At 40.3% G+C, this 23,161-nt stretch overlaps 4 protein-coding genes and 1 non-coding gene across 8 annotated transcripts; 3 read left to right on the plus strand and 2 right to left on the minus strand.

Moving 5' to 3' along the window:
• Nucleotides 1-56: 56 nt before the first annotated feature.
• LOC107268805 lies at nt 57-3,182 on the minus strand. 2 transcript variants are annotated; one of them, XM_015741934.2, is made up of 5 exons: nt 3,052-3,182; nt 2,490-2,848; nt 2,197-2,404; nt 1,771-1,963; nt 57-1,683 (listed from the first exon to the last, which is right to left on the minus strand). In XM_015741934.2, exons 2-5 carry the CDS (start codon nt 2,578-2,580, stop codon nt 1,378-1,380), a joined length of 798 nt encoding a protein of 265 aa, XP_015597420.1. In that variant the 5' UTR covers nt 2,581-2,848; nt 3,052-3,182; the 3' UTR covers nt 57-1,377. The 2 variants fall into 2 exon arrangements, with proteins under 2 accessions (XP_015597420.1, XP_015597421.1); XM_015741935.2 differs by lacking the exon at nt 3,052-3,182 and having other exon boundaries at nt 57-1,680; nt 2,490-3,027.
• LOC107268806 (charged multivesicular body protein 6) lies at nt 3,081-4,922 on the plus strand. Of its 2 annotated transcripts, none has more exons than XM_025086053.1 (5): nt 3,081-3,283; nt 3,672-3,713; nt 3,790-3,899; nt 3,984-4,390; nt 4,473-4,922. In XM_025086053.1, exons 1-5 carry the CDS (start codon nt 3,107-3,109, stop codon nt 4,520-4,522), a joined length of 786 nt encoding a protein of 261 aa, XP_024941821.1. In that variant the 5' UTR covers nt 3,081-3,106; the 3' UTR covers nt 4,523-4,922. The 2 variants fall into 2 exon arrangements, with proteins under 2 accessions (XP_024941821.1, XP_015597423.1); XM_015741937.2 differs by lacking the exon at nt 3,081-3,283 and adding an exon at nt 3,316-3,446 and having other exon boundaries at nt 3,528-3,713.
• Nucleotides 4,923-7,706: 2,784 nt separating this feature from the next.
• On the plus strand, nt 7,707-16,837 carry LOC107268753. Of its 2 annotated transcripts, none has more exons than XM_015741827.2 (4): nt 7,707-8,418; nt 14,447-14,697; nt 15,393-15,667; nt 15,779-16,837. In XM_015741827.2, the coding sequence occupies exons 2-4, from the start codon at nt 14,449-14,451 to the stop codon at nt 15,780-15,782; spliced, it is 528 nt and encodes a 175-aa protein (XP_015597313.1). In that variant the 5' UTR covers nt 7,707-8,418; nt 14,447-14,448; the 3' UTR covers nt 15,783-16,837. The 2 variants fall into 2 exon arrangements, with proteins under 2 accessions (XP_015597313.1, XP_024941824.1); XM_025086056.1 differs by lacking the exon at nt 7,707-8,418 and adding an exon at nt 13,406-13,826.
• A 199-nt stretch (nt 16,838-17,036) lies between these two features.
• Nucleotides 17,037-17,108, minus strand: Trnaw-cca. The gene has a single exon. It is a non-coding gene; the product is annotated as a tRNA-Trp (tRNA).
• A 291-nt stretch (nt 17,109-17,399) lies between these two features.
• On the plus strand, nt 17,400-23,134 carry LOC107268745 (structural maintenance of chromosomes protein 4). The gene is made up of 8 exons (XM_015741812.2): nt 17,400-17,638; nt 18,034-18,283; nt 18,366-18,557; nt 18,650-18,826; nt 18,919-19,491; nt 19,587-20,183; nt 20,290-22,484; nt 22,556-23,134. The coding sequence occupies exons 2-8, from the start codon at nt 18,035-18,037 to the stop codon at nt 22,692-22,694; spliced, it is 4,122 nt and encodes a 1,373-aa protein (XP_015597298.1). The 5' UTR covers nt 17,400-17,638; nt 18,034; the 3' UTR covers nt 22,695-23,134.
• The last annotated feature ends 27 nt before the right edge of the window (nt 23,135-23,161 follow it).

Below are 23,161 nucleotides of genomic sequence, written 5' to 3' on the forward strand. Positions count from 1 at the left end.
GGGGGGGGGGGGGGCAGGAATAACGTATAGGTGGGTCTTTTGAGTGAAAAAATGGCTATATCTAAATTGTACGCTATTACTATATAAATGCATATTTATAAAAGAACTATTTATTCATGTCTTCGGCTGCGTACGCGGGTACATGTGAGTCTTTGTCACATGTATTTATAAGTCTTCTTCTTCTACTTACTTTAATTCGTTTTATGATAATTATGTGATGATCAAGTACCAATTACCATAAATCGAGTACATAATGTATGCTCTAACATATGTGATACGTAATGAATATACGTATTGTAATAGTACGTGGCCGTTAATCATGATGCCCATCGGCTTATTATCAAGTACTATGATGCATTGTAATGACGTAAATATATATATTTTTTAAGTGAATCGATACTATAATAAAAATAGTATAGATGCAGGTGCCGCGCGTACGCATTCACGGACATTAAATGAAAATCATACAAAATTGTAAAAGACCTATGCATCGTATCTGTGAATGCGAGAAACGCTTTTCTCAGTGTTTAACATTATAAATGTCTTAATCATATGGCTATAGCGTATGACACATACGCGTTATTTACATATATGTCTTAATTGTAGATTATCATAGTTCACAAATATATGTCGAGCAGTGTTTTTCTATGTATCGGCCAAAAAGATATTCGTTAATACGACGATTAGGCTCAACGAGATCAACTATGTCGCCGGCCATTTTCGCTTTAACTTTTAGTTCTAATCTTCTTTACTATTGTGCGCGTTATATTTAATCTTTCTTTTAATTTATATCTACACGTGCAGATTCCTCTTTTTATCTTTCTCTTTTTCGAATGATTATTTTGTATGCAATAAATGTCCTTTAACGTTTTGATAATCGTATACTTGGCGTCGTAAGATTGTGCATCGAAGAACCGAACAACCAAAATGGTATCAGAGGTTCTGCAGTTCTTTTGGAGTACAAAAGGATTTTTTTGTTTGTTGCTTATTTCTCAATGAAAAGAGACTCTATAGTACGTAAAGTGGTGCCATGACTGAGATGGATTTTATTTTCTTGTTTCTAGTATTGGGAATATTTTAAAGTATTTAAAAAAATCTATCTAGGAAAATGCGAAAAGTTTGAATTTGGCAAAATTAATTATCGCGAATATAACTTCTAGGAGAATCTTATTTGGTGGAATCCTTGGAGCGTTATTAATATTTATTTTAAAAAATATGTAAAAAATAAACTGTGACCCATTTGGGAAAATAAAAACTCGCTAGCCTTAAATAAAGTCCTATTCGCAGTTTTGATATCACAGATGCCAAGCTTATCTAGCTCGTTAACATTTTTTTTTGTTTCGGATCGTTTAATCGCGCAGAAGAAAGGATTGGGAGTTAGCGTATGATCTTATCATAGGAAGGTGGTGGAGCCTCCTCCGGTGAATCAGGTGATGGAATTAGAACGGCAATGTGATAAGGTGGCGGTGAATTTTGTGTTGCTACTGGAATTGGCCGTATGTGTTCGTTGGCAATTGTGTTAGCAGCTGTTAGAAGAGATATGGGATCCTCCGCGATATGCGGTTCTTGACGATGATGATGTCTGTTGTGTACTCGATGACAGAGGATAGCGCAGAAACAGCCAGATAGTAGAAGGATCACCAGCAGACCACAAAATAGAAGTAGCTCGAGACCATTTCGCTGCTTATTATGCAGTAAAAAAATATTAGGAGTAGTTTGGCATTGTAAATAAATGGTAAATCTGTGGTTAACTTGGGAAAAATCACTTACCTGATGTTCAAAATAATATCTGGCTGCACTCACAATTCCTATGCCAAGAAAGAATGTAATCCAGATAAAACACCTTAGCCTGCATTGAGCTAATTCAGGATGGTCACAGTCTGAGACATCCAGGCGTTGGTTGGTAACATTGGAGGCCGCATAAGGTAGCGAATGCTGATTGTTCCCAATGTTACTTACATTACTATTGTCAATAGGAAAAGAGATTAGAGTATAATCATAGAATTTTCTATTGATAAGTTTCAAAATAATTTGCATGACACTTTAAGATTCAATTTTGAAATAATAATTCATAACTGAAAAGGGCGATTCATTTATAGATACTTTGTTCAGCATAAATATGTATAAGTGAGTCACCCTGTGTATAAGAAGAACATGTTCCTCAGAATCCTCTTAGTAGACCTTTTCTTTAATTACTTGTGGGTGTTGCTAGGTTGAATGAGATGGACAGCTAACCTCGATGAGGCATATCTGTTATCCACAGTATTTCTTACAGTTGTTCTATGTGGCCTTGAAGGATTAAGACTGGTGCTAGGTCCTGCAGAACTACCAGTGCCTTCGAGACTCTGGAATCGGTGTACTGGAGTAACCATCGATCTAACGTGTCTGCTACGTCGACATTGACCTAAAGTAGAGAAATGATTATTGATGCACTTACTCTACTTTAGCTTATTCTACAAGTTATGTCATAACTCTAGAAAGTTGCTAACCTGAACGTGCTTTAGGTAACGGAGTGGCAGGGTATCGGCGGCCACCAAATCCGTAATAGCTGCTAGCCGGTTTGTCAATCCAGAAATGCATCGGCTGTATCCGATTTATCAATCATCAAGAGACAAAATCCACATAACGGTCTTTCGTTCTATCGCTACTATATGAGATTAACACCAGCCACTACTACTGTCAATCAAATCCATTCACTTTGTTTGACTAATACCCGTAGAGATAATCTTGACGCAGCTTCAGCTTCAAGTACCACTGGTAACATATTTTCCATCTATGTAGTAAATGAATATCACTGGTTCATTCTTGTTATTTGATTACTGCGAAAAACTATGTTCGTGCAAATCCACTGAAATATAAATTCAATGACTATCAATCTTTCACACGCTCACTAGACAGGATAGTTTATCTCAAATGCATTTTTAACATCCACAATAACAGCTTCTGCAGGTTCTTGACAGCCACTGACAGCACCACGACAGCACTGTCGAGAACGTTAAAGATGCGCAACATAGTACACACTTGGTCCATTGTATCTGTTTCGCTCCCTACCTTATCTCCATGGTCGGCTGCAATAGAACCGTGTTCCATTCCGTCGTTACGCTCCATGGAATGCTATCCATCTCTTTATATTTTGCGCAAAAATATTCCACACCATGTATTTCAGGAGATATATGGTCTTTTTAATAATACTTGCCGTCTTGAATTCATAATTTCTACGTTCATTGTAATTTCATCTAGTAGTCTCCGTTACCATTTTGTCGTTGCAATCTTATTTCAATCGGTAATGAGACGTTTATTTATCTTCAGTCAATGATAACAGCTTGTCGGTAAATTGCATGAAAAAAAAAGACCGAATGTACAGCAAAATCAGAATCAAATTATTATGAGATCTCACGTGACGAAGAAAAGATGTTTCGTGGGTGTCTCATCCAATAATTCTATGGGTAGGAAATCGTTTTTAGTAATAAGTTGCGCGTAATTTTTGGCAAATTTTATATGAATAGCTATTGAACAACGCTTTACAGTGCCTTTAGTTTTATTACCGTATCTGACAGTAGTGTCGACATTCTTTGTATTAAATGTCTCTTAGTTTGACATTTTGATTATTGATACAAACAACGGTTCACTTAGTGATTCTTGTCAAAATGGGAATATTTTTTTCCAAAAAGAAAGCATCGAGCAGGGTCACGGAGCAAGATAAAGCCGTACTGGTAATTTCCGTAATTTTGTGGGCGATACCAACCTCAATCTAGCAGTCTTGTCACTTCTGCTTTTATATTTTTATAGCAACTGAAACTCACAAGGGACAAAATAAAACAGTATCAGCGGAGAATTGAGCAGAGTATTGAGAAGGAGCGTGAAATTGCTAGGAAGCTCATTCATAATGGACAAAAAGAGTAAGTCTGTTACCTTTCTTTGACTGCGATGAACAATTTAGGTGGTTTTATAATTCATAATTTGTTATTCTCTCGTTTCCAAAGCCGGGCCTTACTATTACTACGTAAGAAAAAGTATCAAGAAGGAGTCCTTGCAAAAACTGATGCACAGTTAGATAATCTGGAGCAAATGGTGCATAACATTGAATTTACCCAGATTGAGACGAGAGTCATAGATGGACTTAAAGTTGGGAATACGGCACTGAAGAAGCTTCATGAAATTTTAACTATCGATGAAATTGAAAAGGTTATGGATGAAACTAGGGAAGGATTAGAGAAGCAGAAAGAATTAGATGAATTACTTTCTGGAACTCTTACGGAAGAGGATGAGGGAGAAGCAGAGGCTGAGTTGGATGCTCTTATGGCAGAGGATACAGAAGAATCTTTACCGGAAGTTCCTCGGGAAGTTTCATTACCAGATGTACCATCGGATACTGTAGAGAAAGAAAAAGGTATATCACTAAACACAGTGTTTCAGATGTGTCATTAATAGTAACTCTTGAACGTTATTAATTGATCTGTCTGTCCTCGCAGTACCTGCACCAAAGAAGAAACTGCAAGAGAAAGTAGCTGTGGAGGCGTGAAGTACTGCCAAGTGATTCGTCACATTTTAAACTCGTTTGCACGGTTAAATGTATATATGTACAGTATGTCCATGTAATTATTAACATTACCGAAATCGGTAGTTTGTATTATTCAACGGAATAACTTTTCATATGTTCTTTTACAATAATCCAAGACTATGAGTGTTGCAAAGAAGAAAAGATTATATCTTCGCGGATGCATTATTAACGTCCTGCTTTTTTTGCACTATCCCTTAAGAAAATATTAAACCAAAAAATATATTTACGTGAGCGCGGAGAGGCGAAGAAAAATAGAATTTTTTAATGTTAAACAGGGTATCAAAGTTCGAGAAAATATTCACACGTTTCAACAATTGCTAATATATGCTCAATGACAAATAAATTTATCTTACCCTAATAACAACGGGTATTTGCCTACGCATGCTCCAACTGATATGGAATCTGCATTCCATAAGTACTAGCGAGAGAATTACGTCCGTAGCAAAATCGTAGCAACTCTGACGTTAACGTTAAGTGATACTAATATTGCTAATATCAATACTAAGCGTACACAGAGGACAATTTGCTCGCTAATAAAGATAGCGCCGTCATGCAAAGTGCGACTTGGAAGGATCCTAATTCATTCGAACAACTTAGTCAGATAAATTTCATTTATTTCTCGTGAATTTCTAGAAAATATGGAATGATTTTCCAATATTTTATCGTTTCTGCCATCATCCAGAGCACAACAGTTCCTTAAGCCTTGGGTAAACCCAAGAGAAAAATAATAGCGCACGTAGATAGAAGGAATATAAATTAGTTAGCAGGTCAGATAAGATAACATTATTTGATATTGGTAAAGTCAAATCGTTATACGTAATCCATTCTACGTAAAGTCATGAGAAGCATAAATCAAGCGCCAATCAGCTAAAGCAAAATGTACATAAAAGCATATAAGCCGAAAAATTTCCATCGGTAACAGATTACTAATCATGATTATATTACATAAATTAAAAAACAACTGATAACATTGACAGCACCTCGATCGATTTTAAATAAGTTCAAAAATGTAGCAAGAATTTTCTTCTACACATTTTAGTCCAGCCTAAATTTTGCACTATATCATGTCTCTTAACGAATTGCGCACAAGCAGTTGGGTCATCCTAGATTTCTTTTGAATTCCGTGAAGAGAAGTAAAGAACAATGGAAATAAAAAGAAAGAACGTCAGAGGCGAACGACCGTTAACTCTGAGAGGGGAGCATCGAAAATCAATCAAACATTTAGATAGAGGAATGTGAGTCGGCCTGTTAATAATAATACCTATTAATTCCTGTCCTTGATTTGAATTCGAATCGATCCAATTTCCTATTCACAGGAACCAACTCGACAATAGGGCTCGTCATCACCATCCTCGCTGTTGCGATATCACCCTTATGAATATATTTATATATATGTACACATATTCCTATACAAGCTCGACGTCCTTCGACTTCCATCTCTTCACCGTTTTGCTGTTGACTTCTTTGTCACGACTCCTCCCTTTTTCATAATTATTCAGGCGACACAGACAATCTCTCATTGAAAAAATACATTCACACTTATATCATAAGTGACGTAATCTGCTCTTGACAGTCGAAGTCACTAGGGTGAACCAGGATGAATTCTCGTGACAGTATACTATCGAACGTAGTCAACTTGAAAATCGCCTAAGGTATAAAAGGGTCAACAGGTTTTCATATGATCACGAGTGGACCAAAGCGCAGTATAGGGACATGGACAGGGGATTGGCGAGACTGATATGTCTTGCCAAAAAAATATAAAAGGAGAAGCACAAACAATTGTGAGCGAAGACGTCTCGGTAAGATATTCCTGACGAACGAAGATTCACGAAGATAGAGCAAGCATTTGTTTAATTATATTTTAGGAAGTCGCGGTCCTCGGAGTGATGTCATCACAATGATGTAACTGTTGGTGAAGCATTGCAGCGTCTGCAGACGCAGCAGCCAACGATGCGACTGCACGTATTTTCTAGTCCAATTAGGAGCTCTCTAGAAACTGTAAAGAGGCGGAAAATTTAGTCTTCGGGTAATATCTACAGAGGAGACAAACACATTATGTAGGTTTATACAATTAGTGACTTTACGTATATTTATATACGTGTTATAGAGATAGAGAGAGAGAGAGAGAGAGAGAAACAGAGACAAAAACATTGATGCTGTCTGCCAGTTAATCAATCACGTAGAGACTGGATTATTCAACTTATGAAATAAATTTGTTCAGGTTATGACCGGATTTTTTTTAAGGACTTGACTCCGTTCACGTCCGCCGTTACTTTAGCAGTATTGCTATTGCTCAGTATTGCTCTTCCTATTTGTCGGTACGTTGAATATGAGTTTCAGTCAACACATAGGAAGTACATGAAGATGGAAAATAAGCAAACGGCATTGATGTAGAGGGGAAGAGACAATTCGTATTTAGAATGACGCGAACCCGCACGGATCTCGAGTTCCGTATTTAAAACTTGACGGCCTTCGAGGAGACCAGGAGAGAGCGTACAACATCCACGGACAAATAGATACGTCTAATGCTGTGGACTCTGGGCTCTATGGGCTCCATGGACTCCACTTTCGTTTCTATATCTCACGATTCACGAGGATTTATAACGAATATCGTATTGCCAGAGCGAGCTACAATTACGACAACGTTAATAAGTGGAATGACAGCTGATACCTTATTATCATAATAAGAATGGACACTTGGAGAATTCGACATTGTAGAAGTTTGGCCAACTGATCAAATGAAAATTTTGAATGTCTGTATAGACGTATTTTTAGACGTTTTAGAGTTCATAAGGATTGAGGTAGTGAGATATCTACTCACGGACAGATACACACATTATTTGTATGTTGCAAAGAGCGGAGATAACGTAAATTATATCTCGTAGATTTCTGCTTAGTTTTTATCGGTTTGACTGTTATTATTATTTTAGAGGAGTCACGTATGCACGGTGATTGGCATTTTCTTGAAAGTCTTAAATAATTCTCAGCTTCTTGAAAACGTATAACTCGTGAATCCTTTGTTTGCGAGATATCTAGTGTAAACAAAGCGCGGGAACTTCGTTTGCGATTTTGCGCAAAAGCGTCTTGGCCGTAGACGTCGGCAAATGCATATAAATAGTTGAGACTCTCATTAAGAGAATATAATTGTGTCGGTCCAAAGATATAAATGAAGCTCTGGCGAATTATTACCAATGAAAAGTACGAAAGAAAGATAAAGCTAGTCACTGTATTGGATTCTTATTCGAGTTTGTACAGTGCGGATGAATTGCTCGTTAAAGATAAATCTATTGTAAGTGAAATGTAAAGAAAAATTGGTGTTAATGTTTAAATTAATGTACAGTCATTAAAGGTCAGGCAAACATCGGTAATGAGACAGTCGCTACACTTGAATTGGACTGTCTAGGTATTTAATGGCTGGTTTAATATACTATATTACTCAAATCGATGAAATAAGATGGTAATACTGGCATTGAAAAAAAAAGAAAGAAAGAGCAGGCTGCTTGAAATACTCTCGAGTCTCACAATCGTGCCGAAGGAGACACCCTGGTGACTGCTGTGTATCGTGAGTGGCGTAGTCACGTCAGTTGCGCGGAGTCCGCCTTACGGAGTGGAGCTGCGCTTGCGTTGCGTCGTGTCGTGAGGCACTCGTGGAGAGAATCCGTCGAGAAACACGAAGACGATATTAAGAATCGTGATTAGGAGGAACGAATAGCTAATTCGATTGTTTGGTGGAGTCTACGTATATTCAGTTTCTATGAACTGAGATTCGAAGGAGCTAAGGAATAACTCGTTTTAAAAGAAAAGGATCGAAGGGACTTTCGGTAAACTGATCAACCCAACAGCAACACTAAGTTCAGGTAGGTGGATTTTCGCACACGAGACAGAGTTTTTACGAGCCGATATAGAAGAGTTTACTGTTAGTACTTGTAGAACTTCGAGGTGATGAAGTAAATTTGAAAGCAAATTATGTCTTCACGAAATAATTAATAGCAATGTGGAAAGTCACTAGATAACGCATTGTTATCAAGGTGGAACTGAAATTGCTGAAATCATTCTTTTCCTCGATTGTTTTACTACTGAATTATAAATGTACACGATTACTCAAAACTATTGCACAACCTTACGACAGTTCTGTATATTTGACTTATACTAATTCCCATGGTAAAACCGTGTTCAGGTGATGCAGCATTATAGAATAATCGTTTATAGTGAATCGCGTTGAAAAATAGAGTTGCGTATTACTACAATTTGCAGTTCGTCAAAGTTACGTTCCACTTGACGTCGGTCAATTGCAATTACTCGACTTCAACGGAGCTAGAAACGATCGATAATGAGTTTCTCGAAGCAATTTTTATCCGCAGGAAAAGAACGCGACTCCTGATGCTTTTTTAAACGGAAAAAGATAAAAAGAGAGGAGAACAGACGAACGAATCACGTGGCAGAAATATTTCCAGAGAAAAATGAATCATTAATCGACCTGCCGTAGAATTTTCATTTCCTTCTCAGAAAGTCCTGCGCGCATATTAATAGCGTTCAATCGCAATATTTTAATTTCTGTAATTTTTCAACTGCCACCAGTTGTACAGTTTTGAAATTTTACAGCTCGTCAGCCACCGCCCGCGTCCCTCGTCCCTCGCCCCTCGAACAGTACTCTTCTCTGGACGGGAAAGTTTTCCTTGAGAGATGTATCGCTCTATAAATTCGATTATCATTCGGCAGCGTTTCTCAGCGTCCCTCAGCATCCATCAGTGCCGATCGCCTTGCACTGGAGCACGTGGACCATATCACGGTTCCTTGACTCCCGTCACCGCTATCGAGTCACCTAATGATTCGGGCTGACTAAGAGCCTCGTGACTGGAGAATCACTTTTTTTTTACTCTGAACAACATGACCGTTCGAAACAACAAAATTTACGCGGTATCCTAAATTGTTCCGAAGAAGGAAATCACTTGGAAAAAATAGAGCAATCGTTAAACGATCTTTGACAAGGTCCTTCAAGGCCCAAAGCCATAGTAGACCGAAGGACCCCATGGCAACGCGTAAGTCAGGCTTTTGTTCGGTTTTAGATGGCGGAATCAACATTCACTATTTCACAAGTGGGTACAGACTGCGGAGCAACACGTTCGACACGGGCGCCTCATGCTTTTATGGGATTCAGTCGGCACAGTCACTCGGAAATCGTGTCAAGCGACCGGTCTTTCAGGATCGACCTTCCTTCTTGTATTATTTTTTTCTTCTGGTTTCGTTATTTTTATCGCGCGCCACAATTTTTCCGCGTCTCCAACTACAAAGTAAATTACGTTTAATTGCATTTGCATCGATCGATCCGTTCGATCAAGGAGTTTGAATTCAACCGTCCTAAGAATAATTGTCTGTCGAATCGACTCAACTTATAAAAACAAGTTCACACAGCTGGTGTGACGTGCAACTGTTGACACACGAGACACGTATCGAGTATCGAAAGTTTATATTGAGTCTAAGAAGTGCAGATAGCACAAACGAAGGTTTATCAATTACGTATTCTCACGGAGCGAATCACCCTGTTTATTATTTCTTACAGTTTCTCTTTTCTCCTATCATAATCTTTGATTGTCTTAAAAATGGCTGGCACATGGCTTTTTTTACTGTTACCCCGTCTACATCCAGTACTGGAATCTATCTTCGAAGAAGTCCTTAATATTGTAGGAATAAAATTGTCCGGATTTTTCCCAAAGTCACCCATCGCAACGAGTCGTTGACGCAAGCGAATAAAGGCGGTTGGGTCTCATCGGTGGTTCCAGTGTGAATCCAGGTGAAGGTTGTAGCATGTAAACCAGCATTACTTTATCCTTGATGTAAGCGAAGCGTTTCTCACAGTGCGTGGTGTAATACGACGATGAAAAGTCTCCATAGGGTATAAACTGGAGATCGCAGTGTAATAATGCTTTGGCGCACGATAAACAGTCGCTCGCTCGGCGCCATAATAAACTGTGACTCGATAAAATGTAAATGCGAGTCCCGTTTACATGCACGCAGGTCCAACCGACCGTTGCCGCAAATCCTCGACCCAGGTAGACGGGTCGCGTATAGGACGGAGAGGTAGGCGCGCAAATGTCTAACTCACGCTAAGGTCGCACAAGATAGGATCGTTTCTAGGTAGAAGAGAAGCGAGGAGTCTCTGGATTGGCTAATGGTGGATGCTAATATAGAAAGAAATGGCGACTTGTCTTTGGGTATATTCTCTTTTTGTTCTTAGAATAGGAAAATGATAGCGGAGGGGAACATCGAATATTTGTCGACGGATGTTAGGATATAAAAGCGACGTGTACATGCACATTGTTAGATTGAACGCCGAGAATAATACATTGACACTGTTTCTCGAGAAAGGAGAATTGAAAATATTGATGCCAGTGTGGCAAAAGGAATTTATGGAGAAACACAAGAATCTTTATAGTCCGTACAGTTTATGATTTTCAGCTGTATCGTCGTAACGTCATTAATTTTCTTTAGTGTTTATTATACATGTGTCTCCTTGAATTTGGCAGGATCACTACTGGCTACGCTGGTTACCATAATTTTCTAAAGCGTCGCATGCCGTAGATATTGTTGAAATACGGTAAGAGCCAGTAGCCACCGTTCTTTATCTTCTTATGCATCGAGAATGATTCGCTTGACTGGCTGACGCTGTCATCAGAAACGTAGAAATCTTGGCTGACATCATTTTCATGATTCCACCATTAAAAACTTTCCTCTAGACTGTATTTATTCAGCATTTTTGTTCTGCCTCTTTTGCTTGCCGCTGTTCAGCAACGAAGGAAACCCAGTCTGACCCGATTCCGTCAATTGAATTTGGCTCGGGACAACGAAGGCAGGAATAGACGAAAGGGACGAGAGGAAGTAAAAGGACAAAGAGAAGCGGCAGGACTATCGTGCAAGGCGTGGGAACGCAGGGTGGAAGTAGTCTATAGTAGAAGTGAAGAATATAATTTACGATCCTGTTTGTTTGCTCTGATATGGCAACGTCGTCAACGCGCCCGGCCCACCGGATCTTAATGTTTCTCATTGTTCGAATGTTCTCGCTAATTTGTTAAATTGTGTGGCTGGTGTGTTATCAGCTCGAATTACCAGTCGCGATTGGTGCGACGTTAACTGAATTAGCCAAAGTTTGCCGATAGCGGGATGTGCTCCTGCGAGTCCGTTCGACTGGGACTGCGAATCTCAGGTTAGGTTAGCTCGGATGAAGTAAGGGATCGTTCGCGGGAGAAATAAATGAAACGAGCAATCGTGTCGACCGGAAGGAAGACGTAAGTCAACCTTGGTCTGATATAACAGGAACGAAGGACGAAAGACCAGCTGGTTTCTCTGCGACTTACAATTTCACTCTAAAGATAACAGATGCGGCAAGAGACGCGCGTCAGAGGTGATGTTCATTGAAATAATCGTAAAGTGCAATTTAAGTTCCGCGAAGGCAGTCTGACAATGTTGCATCAAAATTTCATTTAATAACGACCCGACTGTCTGACGTTAAACTCGTTTCCATTCGGGAGAAACATGATTTGTCACATTAGCGAGATTCTCCGCTTCGCCGTTATCATTTTTCTTCCTTTTTTTGCCTTCTCGGAAGAGAAACGCGATACTTGGAGTCTGAGTAACGCGAATGACGTCACGACTCTCGGTATCAGAACGTTATTTCTTGACGTCATTGTTTTTTCCTTTTCCTCGATACAATGTCACTCACGACAAACGCACCACCTGAAGTTGGCTTGTCCGTTCGATTTCTATGACAGAAACCACGTTCGGGTGATACGTTTCTACCGAACAAGCCCCTACGTCACAGGCTAAATATTACGTTCGATTATATTCTCGAATTTTCCAAGAGATAATAGCTGAGGTAAATAATATTTGAATAGCTTAGTATTGTCAGTGCGTTAGCAACCGAAGCAATTACCCATTCCAATTGGCCAAGATCAGCGACCGGTTTGAGTTATAAAAATAGATAATATGTAAGCGAACACGCCCCTTTGCATCTGAAACGGTGTTTTCTTACGTTTCTGAACCGGACTGTCCAGGACAATTATTGCAATAGTAAAATTTGACATTTGTTATACGATATTGCGGTTGCCCACCATTTCCGAACGATTTATAGGCAAAGAAGGAAATTTCACAATCCTCGTTAACTAAATAATCATTTATATCGTGCGAATTGAAACCGTAAACCTGATAGTCCTTGGAGGACGGCCAATTCGTGTATGACGTCCTGTCTCTTCAGAACGTAGCTTCTAAATGATCCTTCTCAGGCTTTTTTCTCTTTCTCTTTTTCTGATGTCTCCTCGCTGATTCGCATATAATATACGAGTTCAATGTGTTCTTTTTTGACAGCTGACAAACAATGCAATAATTAGCAAGTAACGTGTAGTATTCCATAAGTTGAGGGAAATATATGGTAAAATAGTAAGAAAAAGGAAATATGTTTAAGTGCAGAACCATGAGCATTGCGTACTTTGTAAGAAAACATTTATGCGGAGCTACGTGCAATTTGAACTCGTGAACGGACAATACGTGCCATTTTGCGCATTATTCAGCTTCTCTGGACGTGGATATACATACATAATTATCTGTAGATAATCGAAATATTCAGATATGGAGATAACATTGAAACAAAGATTTAAAAAATCTAATTTAAAAGAGTCCGATGAATCACGAACGTTTAGTACAGTTCGTACTAAAATGCACAATAGTATAAATGTTTGTTAACTGATTCAAAATATTCTTCGAGAATCAAATATTGATCAAAGTATTTTGCACGCGAGAGAGAAACTCAAGAGAGAAAGAAATGCAGTATCGAAAAAGGGATTCTTTATTTCGAGTCAATTGAGATGTAACCGATCGATAAGAAAAGAAAAGAAAAATCACTGATCACATGTACCAGAAGGAATTTTCGATTGTCTATTTCTATTTTTCGTAGCATTTAATCTTCACGAATATTGAGAAGTGCCGGACTGTGTAATGGATGCGAGCTTCTTTTGTTAAGCAGCCCTCGAATAAGGCGCCAATGAACTTTGTAATAGCAGCCATCGCAGCTTCTTCTCGCTGTGATTTATTTGCCGGGTGCTCGAGTGCCACCGTACCCGTGATGCCATGCGATCCTAACCTGCAAACTGCAGTCAGTACTCGGACGCGGTCGTAGACGCCACGTCGAACGTTAGGTACCTCTACGTTCCGTGTATTATTTCGCATCATGGATCGACCGTAATGCGCGTCGCTCATTACGTGTACGTCGAGTCAGGTAATGACGTATTGCCAGACATAATAAACACTTAGTAGAGATTAGAGACGTGAAATAGCGCGCACAACCACTAGACCGTTTTGTTTCGAAAACTTTGGTTGCATCGCCACATGGGACTCGAGTCGACTCGAGCGTCTCTGGTGGTTCTAAGGGGAATGAGAACAGGAAAAGGATATGGAAATGGAGGTGGAAGAGCGGAAAGTCAAAAGAGGCGAATGGATTCTAGGGGATACGGAGGGAGCATTGTTATCGACAGGAAAATGGGTTTCGTGATATGATACGTGAGCACGGATGGTAGGAGGAAGACGAGGAATTAATGTCCAGTGGACTAAAATAAGACGTGCATGACGACGGGGTGCGGTTGAGTACCCTTCGGGGACGCATTATTTACCATCCATCTAATTCCTGTTATCACGCCATGTGTCCCTTCTTGCACGCGTCATGTGACGGGGGTGCCGGCAATAGTCGCCATTCCTCCCGCTTTCCGACTGACCCCGCCTGACCCACTTTCCATAGTGCTCCATAGAAGGCTCACTTTTCGCGCTCTTAACCAGTCGCTTATGTCAGTTCACTTTTAGCTGCTGTCACTAACCAGAATCTTCGCTTCTTTGCATTTTCAGCCATGTCTTTGGAGGAGTCACGGCGGTCCCAGCGTCCCTACAGGTATGGGATGGTTCTCCTTTGCGTCGGGGCCCTCATCAATTGGCTAGGACTTGCTGAAAATTACGTGGAGCCCGTACGGTACATAGGGGTGGCCTGCATCGTCGCGGGGGCACTTCTCATTTGCGCTGCAATGTGCTGTTGGCTCCACACACCCCCTACAAGGCCCAGCGCGCAGACCCAGCACATCAATCATTCTATTACGGCTCAGGTACGTTATGCTCTTATCAGACAGTTTTACTTAGTCCAGTGCCTCTGGGGACACACGATATATGTATTTATGACAGTATAAGATACTAGATTGCTGAGTAGGCGTATTGATAGCTTATAAATGAAAATCAAGTACATTCAAGGGGGACAGTTTACGACGAGAAAATTTATTTTTACTTTTTCAAGCAATTGTTCTTTTAATCTACCTTATTGTTCTGCTCGCACGACTGACAACGAAGGACTTCGAGTCGCTCGGTCCTTCGTTGTCTGTCTCTTGTGAATCGATCCAGGTCAAGCCTCTTTTGGATCCCGTGCACCGGGTAGTCCGTAGCTGTAGTTACGGCGTAGACGTCATAAGGGAACCCCTTACACTAGGGCTCGATGTGTGTCGTGTCAGACTAAGCTATTAAGGGTATTCACCCGGAACTGCATGCGATTCTATATTTATCCTGTGATCGTCTACACATACCTCTATCTGTATACACATGACGTGCACATTTCTATGGCTCCGATCGACTAAAGAATTATTTTATAAATACGACCGTTTACAGAAATCCATAAAGCGTCGTACACGTCACGCGTAGTGTTCTCGATCGATCTTCGCTCGCACTCGGCGCCCACTCCTTTAAGCTTTATAACTTTTATTATTTTAATACGGGAAATTCACTAACTCCCCGTTATCTCTGTCAATTGCAGATCGACGACCCGATTCATGTGATCTCGATCGACGAGCCATCGTGTGGCTCGCAGCAGAAGCCACCGGATTACGAAGCTGTCGCGGATGCCCCGCCCAGCTACGACGATGCCATCAAACTGAATCCTGCTCAATTCGTTAGACCCGGCGCTAACGATTCATCGGTCTTACCTGCAGTTCACAACGTGCACCTTGTGCATTCTGCCCTCTCGGTACCTGGAACAGTAAGCATGTCCTCGAGAGATCCTGCACCCACGCCGCCGCCACCATATGCAAGGTAAACGGGGTGTCGCATTACGCGTACATAAATCATAATCCAAAAATCGATCTCTGACGACAAGGAATATTAGAGCGACGCGATAAGCAACGTTATTTTTACTTATTTCAGGTGAGATCGTTTTTACGAAGAAGGATATACACTGCGATCGAAGGACAGGACGTGCGAGATAAAAAAAAGTATAAGCAATGAGAAATCCTCGAGGGACCAGAGGAACCACCGGTGTCGAGGAGCAACAGATGGGTCGACGCTTGATCTTCATCATGTAACCAAGTGACGCCTACGTTGGTAACGCAGACGTCGCTATGAGTACGCGCCACCGATGTATATATGCTGTACATATGAATACGTATAATATGTAGAAAGTGTAAGAGACGTCAGACGAGCGACACCTATGTATCTATGTACGCGACGAAGCACTCGCTGCTGCTATCCGTGGCCTTAATCTTACGTTAGAGTGGGCCCTGCCTGCCATTAGGAATTCCTAGTTTCCTCGGGAAAACGTTACACTTCCAAATCAGCGAATCAAAGACGCGCGCTTGTTAATAGTCTCAAAAGTTCTGCGATACTTTGGTAATCCGAAGGTTCCAACTCACTGGTGACTATCGAGGAATTTTTTCCTTCTCTTGTCTCACGTTTCGTGATTCGAGTGGTTTCCAGCTGCGCCTCGTCCAGTTTATACCAGAGAAGGACTAGAAGAGTTGGAGCGAAGAGAATGATAATGGATCCTAATTCGAATAAGTCCACGAGCGTCATTGTTTGTCCTGTTGCATAAGGATTACTGCGGGACGGAGGAGTGTCGACCGAGTCGTGTAGGGTCTTAAGGCTCTATTATTAATAAAAGGAGTAAGCTTGCGGGTCGCGGAAAGATTTAATGCACATCATCAGTTAAGTTTGTGCAATTTATATATACAGCATCCCGTTCTCTGCCATAACTGTAATACTGGGTATAGCAGTAGAGCCGAAGAGCACATATGTATAAGCATCCACACGTCCGTTTTATTGTGATATATTATATGCATATATATATTTAACTGTCGAGATAAGCTAGGCAAGCGAGTTGTACGATCTTCGCGGTACGACCGTTGTTGACTGCTCTCTTAGTCTCGTAAGACAAGATCTTTTTTATAATGACCAATTTCGTACAATTATAAAAATTGTGCAAACTTATATTTGCGATTTTTATTTACCTGATCCTGACATTTTATACAAATTAAAATCTAATAGCCGAACGGTTATATAGTCAATTTTATTACTTTTCTCTTAGTGCGTATTCTTTTGCGAATATGTATATTCATTTCTGGTTTTGTATCAGAGATAATGATAAGGTTTTTGTTGAAGCCACGAGTAAAAAAAAGCTCACATTCTTTGACCCCGACGTGATTTGAACACGCAACCTTCTGATCTGGAGTCAGACGCGCTACCGTTGCGCCACGGAGTCTTGTGTTAAAATGGTATCGGTTTTTTGTACTTGCCGGATTTTCGTAGTGTCATATTTGAATTTTATTATTTTTTGCATTATACTATGATTTATAAAAAGTATGTTTCTAATAGATCGTCGTCTACTTAAAAATATTCATTGCGAAATTTTCACGCTGAGCGAAAATGTTGCCCTCTATGACGCGTCGGTATTAAAAAGTCCGTTAGACTTTAAAATTCAATTCACGAAGCTCGGATAAGGAAAGGCATTAAAATAATTTTTAATTAAATATTTTTGTTGATTATTATATTCGCATTCCATAACTTGTCATCTACGGAAGTTGAACTTCTGAGTAAAACCTAATGAAACCTACCAACTTGCCGTTTTTTTCAAGTTTTAGCGGAGCGTGCTGTACTGAGTTTCGGGAGACTCGCTGATGTTGAAAGTAGGTATAGCAAAAGTGACGCGTGCGATGTGACGGCTATTATTTCACCTTTGTTAAATAAATGATATATTTGATGACGTACTGGAAGTGGAGTTGAAGAACAAAGGTAGGTATTTAGTGAAATAATAAATAAATTGATTTCTGGAAGCTGTTTCGTTTTGAACAACGCTATGAAGACTGCAGGTTGTACACAACAATTTTAGCGGGAAACGTCTTTTCCAAGTATTATTTCTTGCTTATCAATGATATTTGTATATCTTGTGGTTATTCGATAGTTTTCTAATTTGTCGTCGGCTTGTTGATTTTTCTTACAACACATCTTTGATAGAAAAACATTGCGTAACTAGTGTTGTTATTATACTAACCTGAAAATGATTTTACCACTAAGCTCAACATTTAAATCATTACATTGCCTATGAATAAACAAGCATATTGCTAACAGTATTGTTTTCAATATTATTGGTATGAAAAAAAATGATAACATACAATGTCTTGTCATAGAATGTCTAATAAAAATCAGCAGAATGGAAATATATCTGAAGAAGAGATGGAGACGGACCCTGTTCAGGAAGCTGGTTATGACACCGATGAGGAAGGTGGTTTGCGAGTTGATGATGATATTTACATAGCACCGCCACCTAAAAAAGTTAATGAATTGAGTGATAACGATCCTAGATTGATAATTACTAAGATTGTCAATGAGAATTTTAAAAGCTACGCTGGTAAACAGGTTGTTGGTCCCTTTCACAAGGTAATTATATTTTTGTGTATCAAATTTAATAGATATTCTTGGCTATAATTATTCGTTATACATCTTTTTCTTTTCTCAACAGTGTTTTTCAGCCATTGTGGGTCCAAATGGTAGCGGCAAGAGTAATGTCATTGACTCTATGTTATTTGTATTTGGTTATAGAGCTAGTAAAATTCGCTCGAAAAAGATTTCTGTTTTAATACACAATTCTAGTGAGCATCAAGATGTTAGAAGTTGCACTGTCTCAGTGTATTTCGAACAAATTATTGATAAGGTTAAATGACTGATTTGAATTTCATTAGAGTTGTAATACCGCATTCAAGTCTTCCTCAGAACATTAGGTATTTATTTGCAATATCTTTTTAGCCAGGATCCGATTACGATATTGTCCCAAACGGGGGCTTCAAGATATCGAGAACAGCATTTAAAGACAACTCATCATTTTACGAACTTAACGGGAAGAAAGTGCAATTTAAAGAAATTGCTAAACTATTACGTTCTCATAGGGTCGATCTTGACTATAATCGTTTTTTGATTTTACAAGTACGTAGAATGTTTTCCAGTTACAATATAAATATTTATTACCTATCGTTAATTTTGCCAATATACATGAAGCACTTAATGTTTATGCATAGGGAGAGGTTGAACAAATAGCTATGATGAAACCAAAAGGCCAATCCGAACATGATATCGGAATGCTTGAATTTCTGGAGGACATTATCGGTACAGCTCGCTACAAGGAACCTCTAAATAGACTTTCTGAGAAGGTCGAAGTGCTCACGGAGCGCAGAGTCGAGAAATTAAATCGTCTACGGGTAGTCGAAAAAGAGAAGGACGACCTGGAGGAACCAATGCAAGACGCGATTCAATATTTGAAGATAGAAAATATAATAATAAAACTTCAATACCAGCTGTATCATTGCAAACGACGGGAAGCGGCTAAAGTACTGACAACGCATGAGGAGAAGAAGCAGGAACTGGACAAGGACTTCAGCGACTTGACGGAACAGATGAGTGTCGTTCACAAGGAGTTGCAAGTCAAGAAGGCAGAATTGAAGGAGAAGAGTAAAAAGTGGGAACAACTGCAGCAGAAGAAGGAAGCGACAACGGAGAAGTTTGACAATATCAGAAAACAGGATGAAGCTCTGCACGCAGAATTGGTAGAAACTAACAAAAGACGCAAAGCCAATCTAGCTTCAGTCAAAACAGTAAGTATTTTAAGATGCTCAATACTATTTTTCTAAAGAGGATTGTAGACTTGTGTTATGAAATTGAGTCTACAGTAATATGTTTTATAAAACAGGAAAAGGCCAAACTGGAGGAACTTGCATCTGTGCCTGAAAAGAATGCGAAGACCATAGAAGAATGTGAAATTGTTGCAGAAAAAACAGTTAAACAACAAGAATGTGAAGAAGCTGCTCTGGCAACACTGATGAGCGGTTTACGCGAGAAAACGGAACCATTGCTCAAACAACGGTCAGAACTAGAAACAGAATTGATAACTCACAGGAAGAACGTCGACCAGGTAAAAGCAGCGTTCGACATTGCAAAGTCCGAACTGCAACTTTATACTTCAGTAGAAGAGACAGAAAAGTCGAAGCTTGAGAATTTGCATAAAACTCTACAAGTGACGATAGAAACGTTGAAGGAACGTCAATGTCAGCTGCAAAGTTTCGAGCAGAAGATCCCGGCGACTCGTCGAAGTTTGGATGAGGTACGTAAGGATCTTGAGGAAACAAAGCAACGGGAATTCGAAGTATCAAACAAATTGAGAAACATGAGAGTTCAAGTTGAAGAGAAACGTTGTGCAATGAATGCGAGCAGGTCTAGAAACAGAGTTCTGGATTCCTTGATGCAGGAGAAGCAGGCTGGACGATTACCTGGTATCTTTGGCAGACTGGTACAATTCAAATTTATTTTTCATATCGTATATGTTGTCTATGCGTACCTAATATTATTCCTCTTTACATATCTGATAAAATTGAAGGCGGATTTTTATATTTTAGGGTGACCTGGGTGCAATAGATGCGAAATATGATGTAGCTGTTTCGACAGCATGTGGTCCTCTGGATAACATCGTGGTGGACACTGTAGCCACGGCTCAGACCTGCGTACAGTTTCTTCGCGACCGTGACATAGGTCGTGCGACCTTTATTCCTTTAGAGAAGCAACAGCCATTACTTCAACAATGTCGACAGAAAATACAAACCCCGGAAAATGTACCGCGACTTTTTGATTTAATTAAAGTCGAGGACGAGAGGGTTCTGCCGGCATTTTACTATGGCGTCAGAAATACTTTGGTGGCGAAGGACCTGGAACAAGCAACCCGAGTTGCCTACGGCGCCCAGCGTCACAGGGTTGTTACTCTCAAGGGCGAATTGATCGAAACTTCCGGTACAATGAGTGGCGGTGGTCGTACCGTGCTGAAGGGTAGAATGGGTCAGAGTGTTGTTCGAAGCGAACCATCAGCGGCAGATATTGAGAAACTCGAGAAAGACTTGGAGATCGTCTATCAGGAATGCAATTCACTGCGAGCAAAGCAACAACCACTGGAGGGACAGATACAGACTCTTTCAAATGCCCTGAAGGATATGACTATGGACAAAGAAAAATTTACCATCGAAGTTCGAGCACTAAAAGAGCAGGAACCGCTGCTTAAGTCACAACTGAAGGTCCAAGAAAAGAAGGTAGCCGAGGCTACTTCAAATCCGCAGAAAGTAAAGAAATTGACAGAGACAGTGGAGATGGCCGAAAAAAAAGCAAAGAAGGTCGAAGCAGATGCGAAGTCCGTAATGGATAAAGTGGAGGTGATTAACCAAAAAATCGATGAAATTTCCGGTGGCAAGGTGAAGGAGCAGCAGCACAAAATTACGGGACTGACAAAAACGATCGACAAAATGAAAGCGGAGGTGTGCAAACTGCAAGTGGCGATAAAAACGGCAGAAAGAACAGCGAAGAAAACGGAGCAGCACATCGAGGCCTTGGAGAATGACGTGCACGCGTGTGAGCAGCGGCTTCGGGACATACAAAAGGAGAAGACGGAGCTGGAGGCTGAGGCGAAGGTCTACCTGGAGGAACTGAAAGAGATTAGCGGGACCCTCATCGAGAGGGAAGAAGCTACCTCGGGTTTAAAGGAGGAACTTGAGGAGCTGCAGAAGAGAGAGGGCAAGATGAAGGCTGTCAAGATCGACTTGGATCAACAGATCAATGAGACTCATAAAGCGCTGAAGGAGATCCAGCATAGGATTGTGGATTATGGCAAGAGGATAGACGGCCTGAAGCTTCGGGACATTCCGGGGCAACCTCAAGAGGGGCTCCAGGAACCGACGGAGGAACAGCTGTCTGTCCTGGACGAGAAGACCATAAGCTCTCAACTGCAGAAAACAAAGGAGAGGTTGCCGGAGGAGATACCTAACATGCAATTAATTTCGCAGTATCAAGAAAAAGACACGCTATACTTGCAACGCGCTGCAGAACTTGACGCAATAACGAAACAGCGAAATAATCTTCGCGATGTTTATGAGTTGGCGAGACGTCGTAGAACTCAGGAATTTCTCAGTGGATTCTCCGTAATAACCGGAAGACTGAAGGAAATGTACCAAATGATTACACTTGGAGGTGATGCTGAGCTGGAACTCGTCGATTCCCTTGATCCCTTCAGTGAAGGAATCGTCTTCAGTGTGAGACCTCCCAAAAAATCCTGGAAGAACATTAGCAATTTGAGTGGCGGTGAAAAAACCCTGAGTTCTTTGGCTTTGGTTTTTGCTTTGCATCATTACAAACCGACACCACTGTACTTTATGGACGAAATCGACGCCGCCCTTGACTTCAAGAACGTGTCGATAGTCGGCAACTATATCAAGGAGAGGACTAAGAACGCTCAATTTATTATAATCTCTCTACGGTCGAATATGTTCGAACTCGCTGATTATCTCGTAGGGATTTATAAAACGTACAATTGCACGAAGTGCGCTCCATTAGATCTTGCAAAGTTTTACGAACGTCATGGTTCACCACCTCAGCCTTACACGCAATCTGCTTCATCAAGACACATTTATGGGTCGCAGCCACCGAAGTCGTTCACGCAGAATCCACCTGGCAAGGATAACGCACCACAGGATAACCCTGGATTCAGGTCCACGTGTCCAGGTCAAGTCGAGACTACTAGTATTGTAAGAGAAGAAGCGGATACTAGCCTGGGGTAAATCTATATAAACTAAAGATTTTAATAATAGTTTAGAGCGAACATCTTTTCTAATTGTCACTTCACAGGTTGCCAGAATTGGGACCCTGTCCGTCGCCCCTGAAAGCAACTTCGCCTCAAAAAAGGTCGGAAGAATCAGAAAAAGAAGCTGTGGAAGGCACACCAGATGCACCTGTGCGAAAGAGACGCAAGCTGCAGGCAAAATGAAACTGGTTATTAAGGTGTTATTTCTTACTGGGAGTGACACAGTGAGACGCGTCTATTTTCTTTTAAAACAGTAGACTTTAGATCTTATATCTTGTACATAAAATGCCCTATAAGCGCGATGAAAATCTTGTGAAGATTTTACATTTAACGGATCTCCGTCGGCTCGACGTTGAATCACGTTTCAATCAATCGAAAGTTATCTTCAAGTCAGGACTAATACATAATCTGTTATTGTGCTTGAGAAAAGCTTTTCAAGCTATCTTCGATTTGAACATCCATCGATTGTCGAATTAACTAGTTCATAGATAAAAAATGGAGTATGAAACAAATATTGAAAATATATAATAGAAGAATCTTTAGCACAATACAACTGGAACTGATCGCAGCAATATTTTTTTACATATTTCTACAATAAACATTTGGTTACTGCCTGTACTGTAGATTTTACAACATCTTTCATTCATCAC

The sequence above is a fragment of the Cephus cinctus genome, unplaced genomic scaffold, assembly GCF_000341935.2.
Source record: "Cephus cinctus unplaced genomic scaffold, Ccin1 Ccin1_scaffold0581, whole genome shotgun sequence".
Lineage (NCBI taxonomy): Eukaryota > Metazoa > Arthropoda > Insecta > Hymenoptera > Cephidae > Cephus > Cephus cinctus.

Coding starts and splice junctions, on each gene's coding strand:
- LOC107268805 (XM_015741934.2), bottom strand. CDS start 2,580: ATGCATTTCTGGATTGACAAACCGGCTAGCAGCTATTACGGATTTGGT. Junction 2,405..2,489: donor GTTACCTAAAGCACGTTCAG/GTTAGCAACTTT, acceptor TCTCTACTTTAG/GTCAATGTCGACGTAGCAGA. Junction 1,964..2,196: donor CAACCTAGCAACACCCACAA/GTAATTAAAGAA, acceptor TATTGACAATAG/TAATGTAAGTAACATTGGGA.
- LOC107268806 (XM_025086053.1), top strand. CDS start 3,107: ATGGAATGCTATCCATCTCTTTATATTTTGCGCAAAAATATTCCACAC. Junction 3,284..3,671: donor TTGCAATCTTATTTCAATCG/GTAATGAGACGT, acceptor TTTTCCAAAAAG/AAAGCATCGAGCAGGGTCAC. Junction 4,391..4,472: donor TACTGTAGAGAAAGAAAAAG/GTATATCACTAA, acceptor CTGTCCTCGCAG/TACCTGCACCAAAGAAGAAA.
- LOC107268753 (XM_025086056.1), top strand. CDS start 13,793: ATGCGCGTCGCTCATTACGTGTACGTCGAGTCAG. Junction 13,827..14,446: donor TTACGTGTACGTCGAGTCAG/GTAATGACGTAT, acceptor TTGCATTTTCAG/CCATGTCTTTGGAGGAGTCA. Junction 14,698..15,392: donor ATCATTCTATTACGGCTCAG/GTACGTTATGCT, acceptor TGTCAATTGCAG/ATCGACGACCCGATTCATGT.
- LOC107268745 (XM_015741812.2), top strand. CDS start 18,035: ATGTCTAATAAAAATCAGCAGAATGGAAATATATCTGAAGAAGAGATG. Junction 18,558..18,649: donor TCGAACAAATTATTGATAAG/GTTAAATGACTG, acceptor ATATCTTTTTAG/CCAGGATCCGATTACGATAT. Junction 18,827..18,918: donor ATCGTTTTTTGATTTTACAA/GTACGTAGAATG, acceptor GTTTATGCATAG/GGAGAGGTTGAACAAATAGC.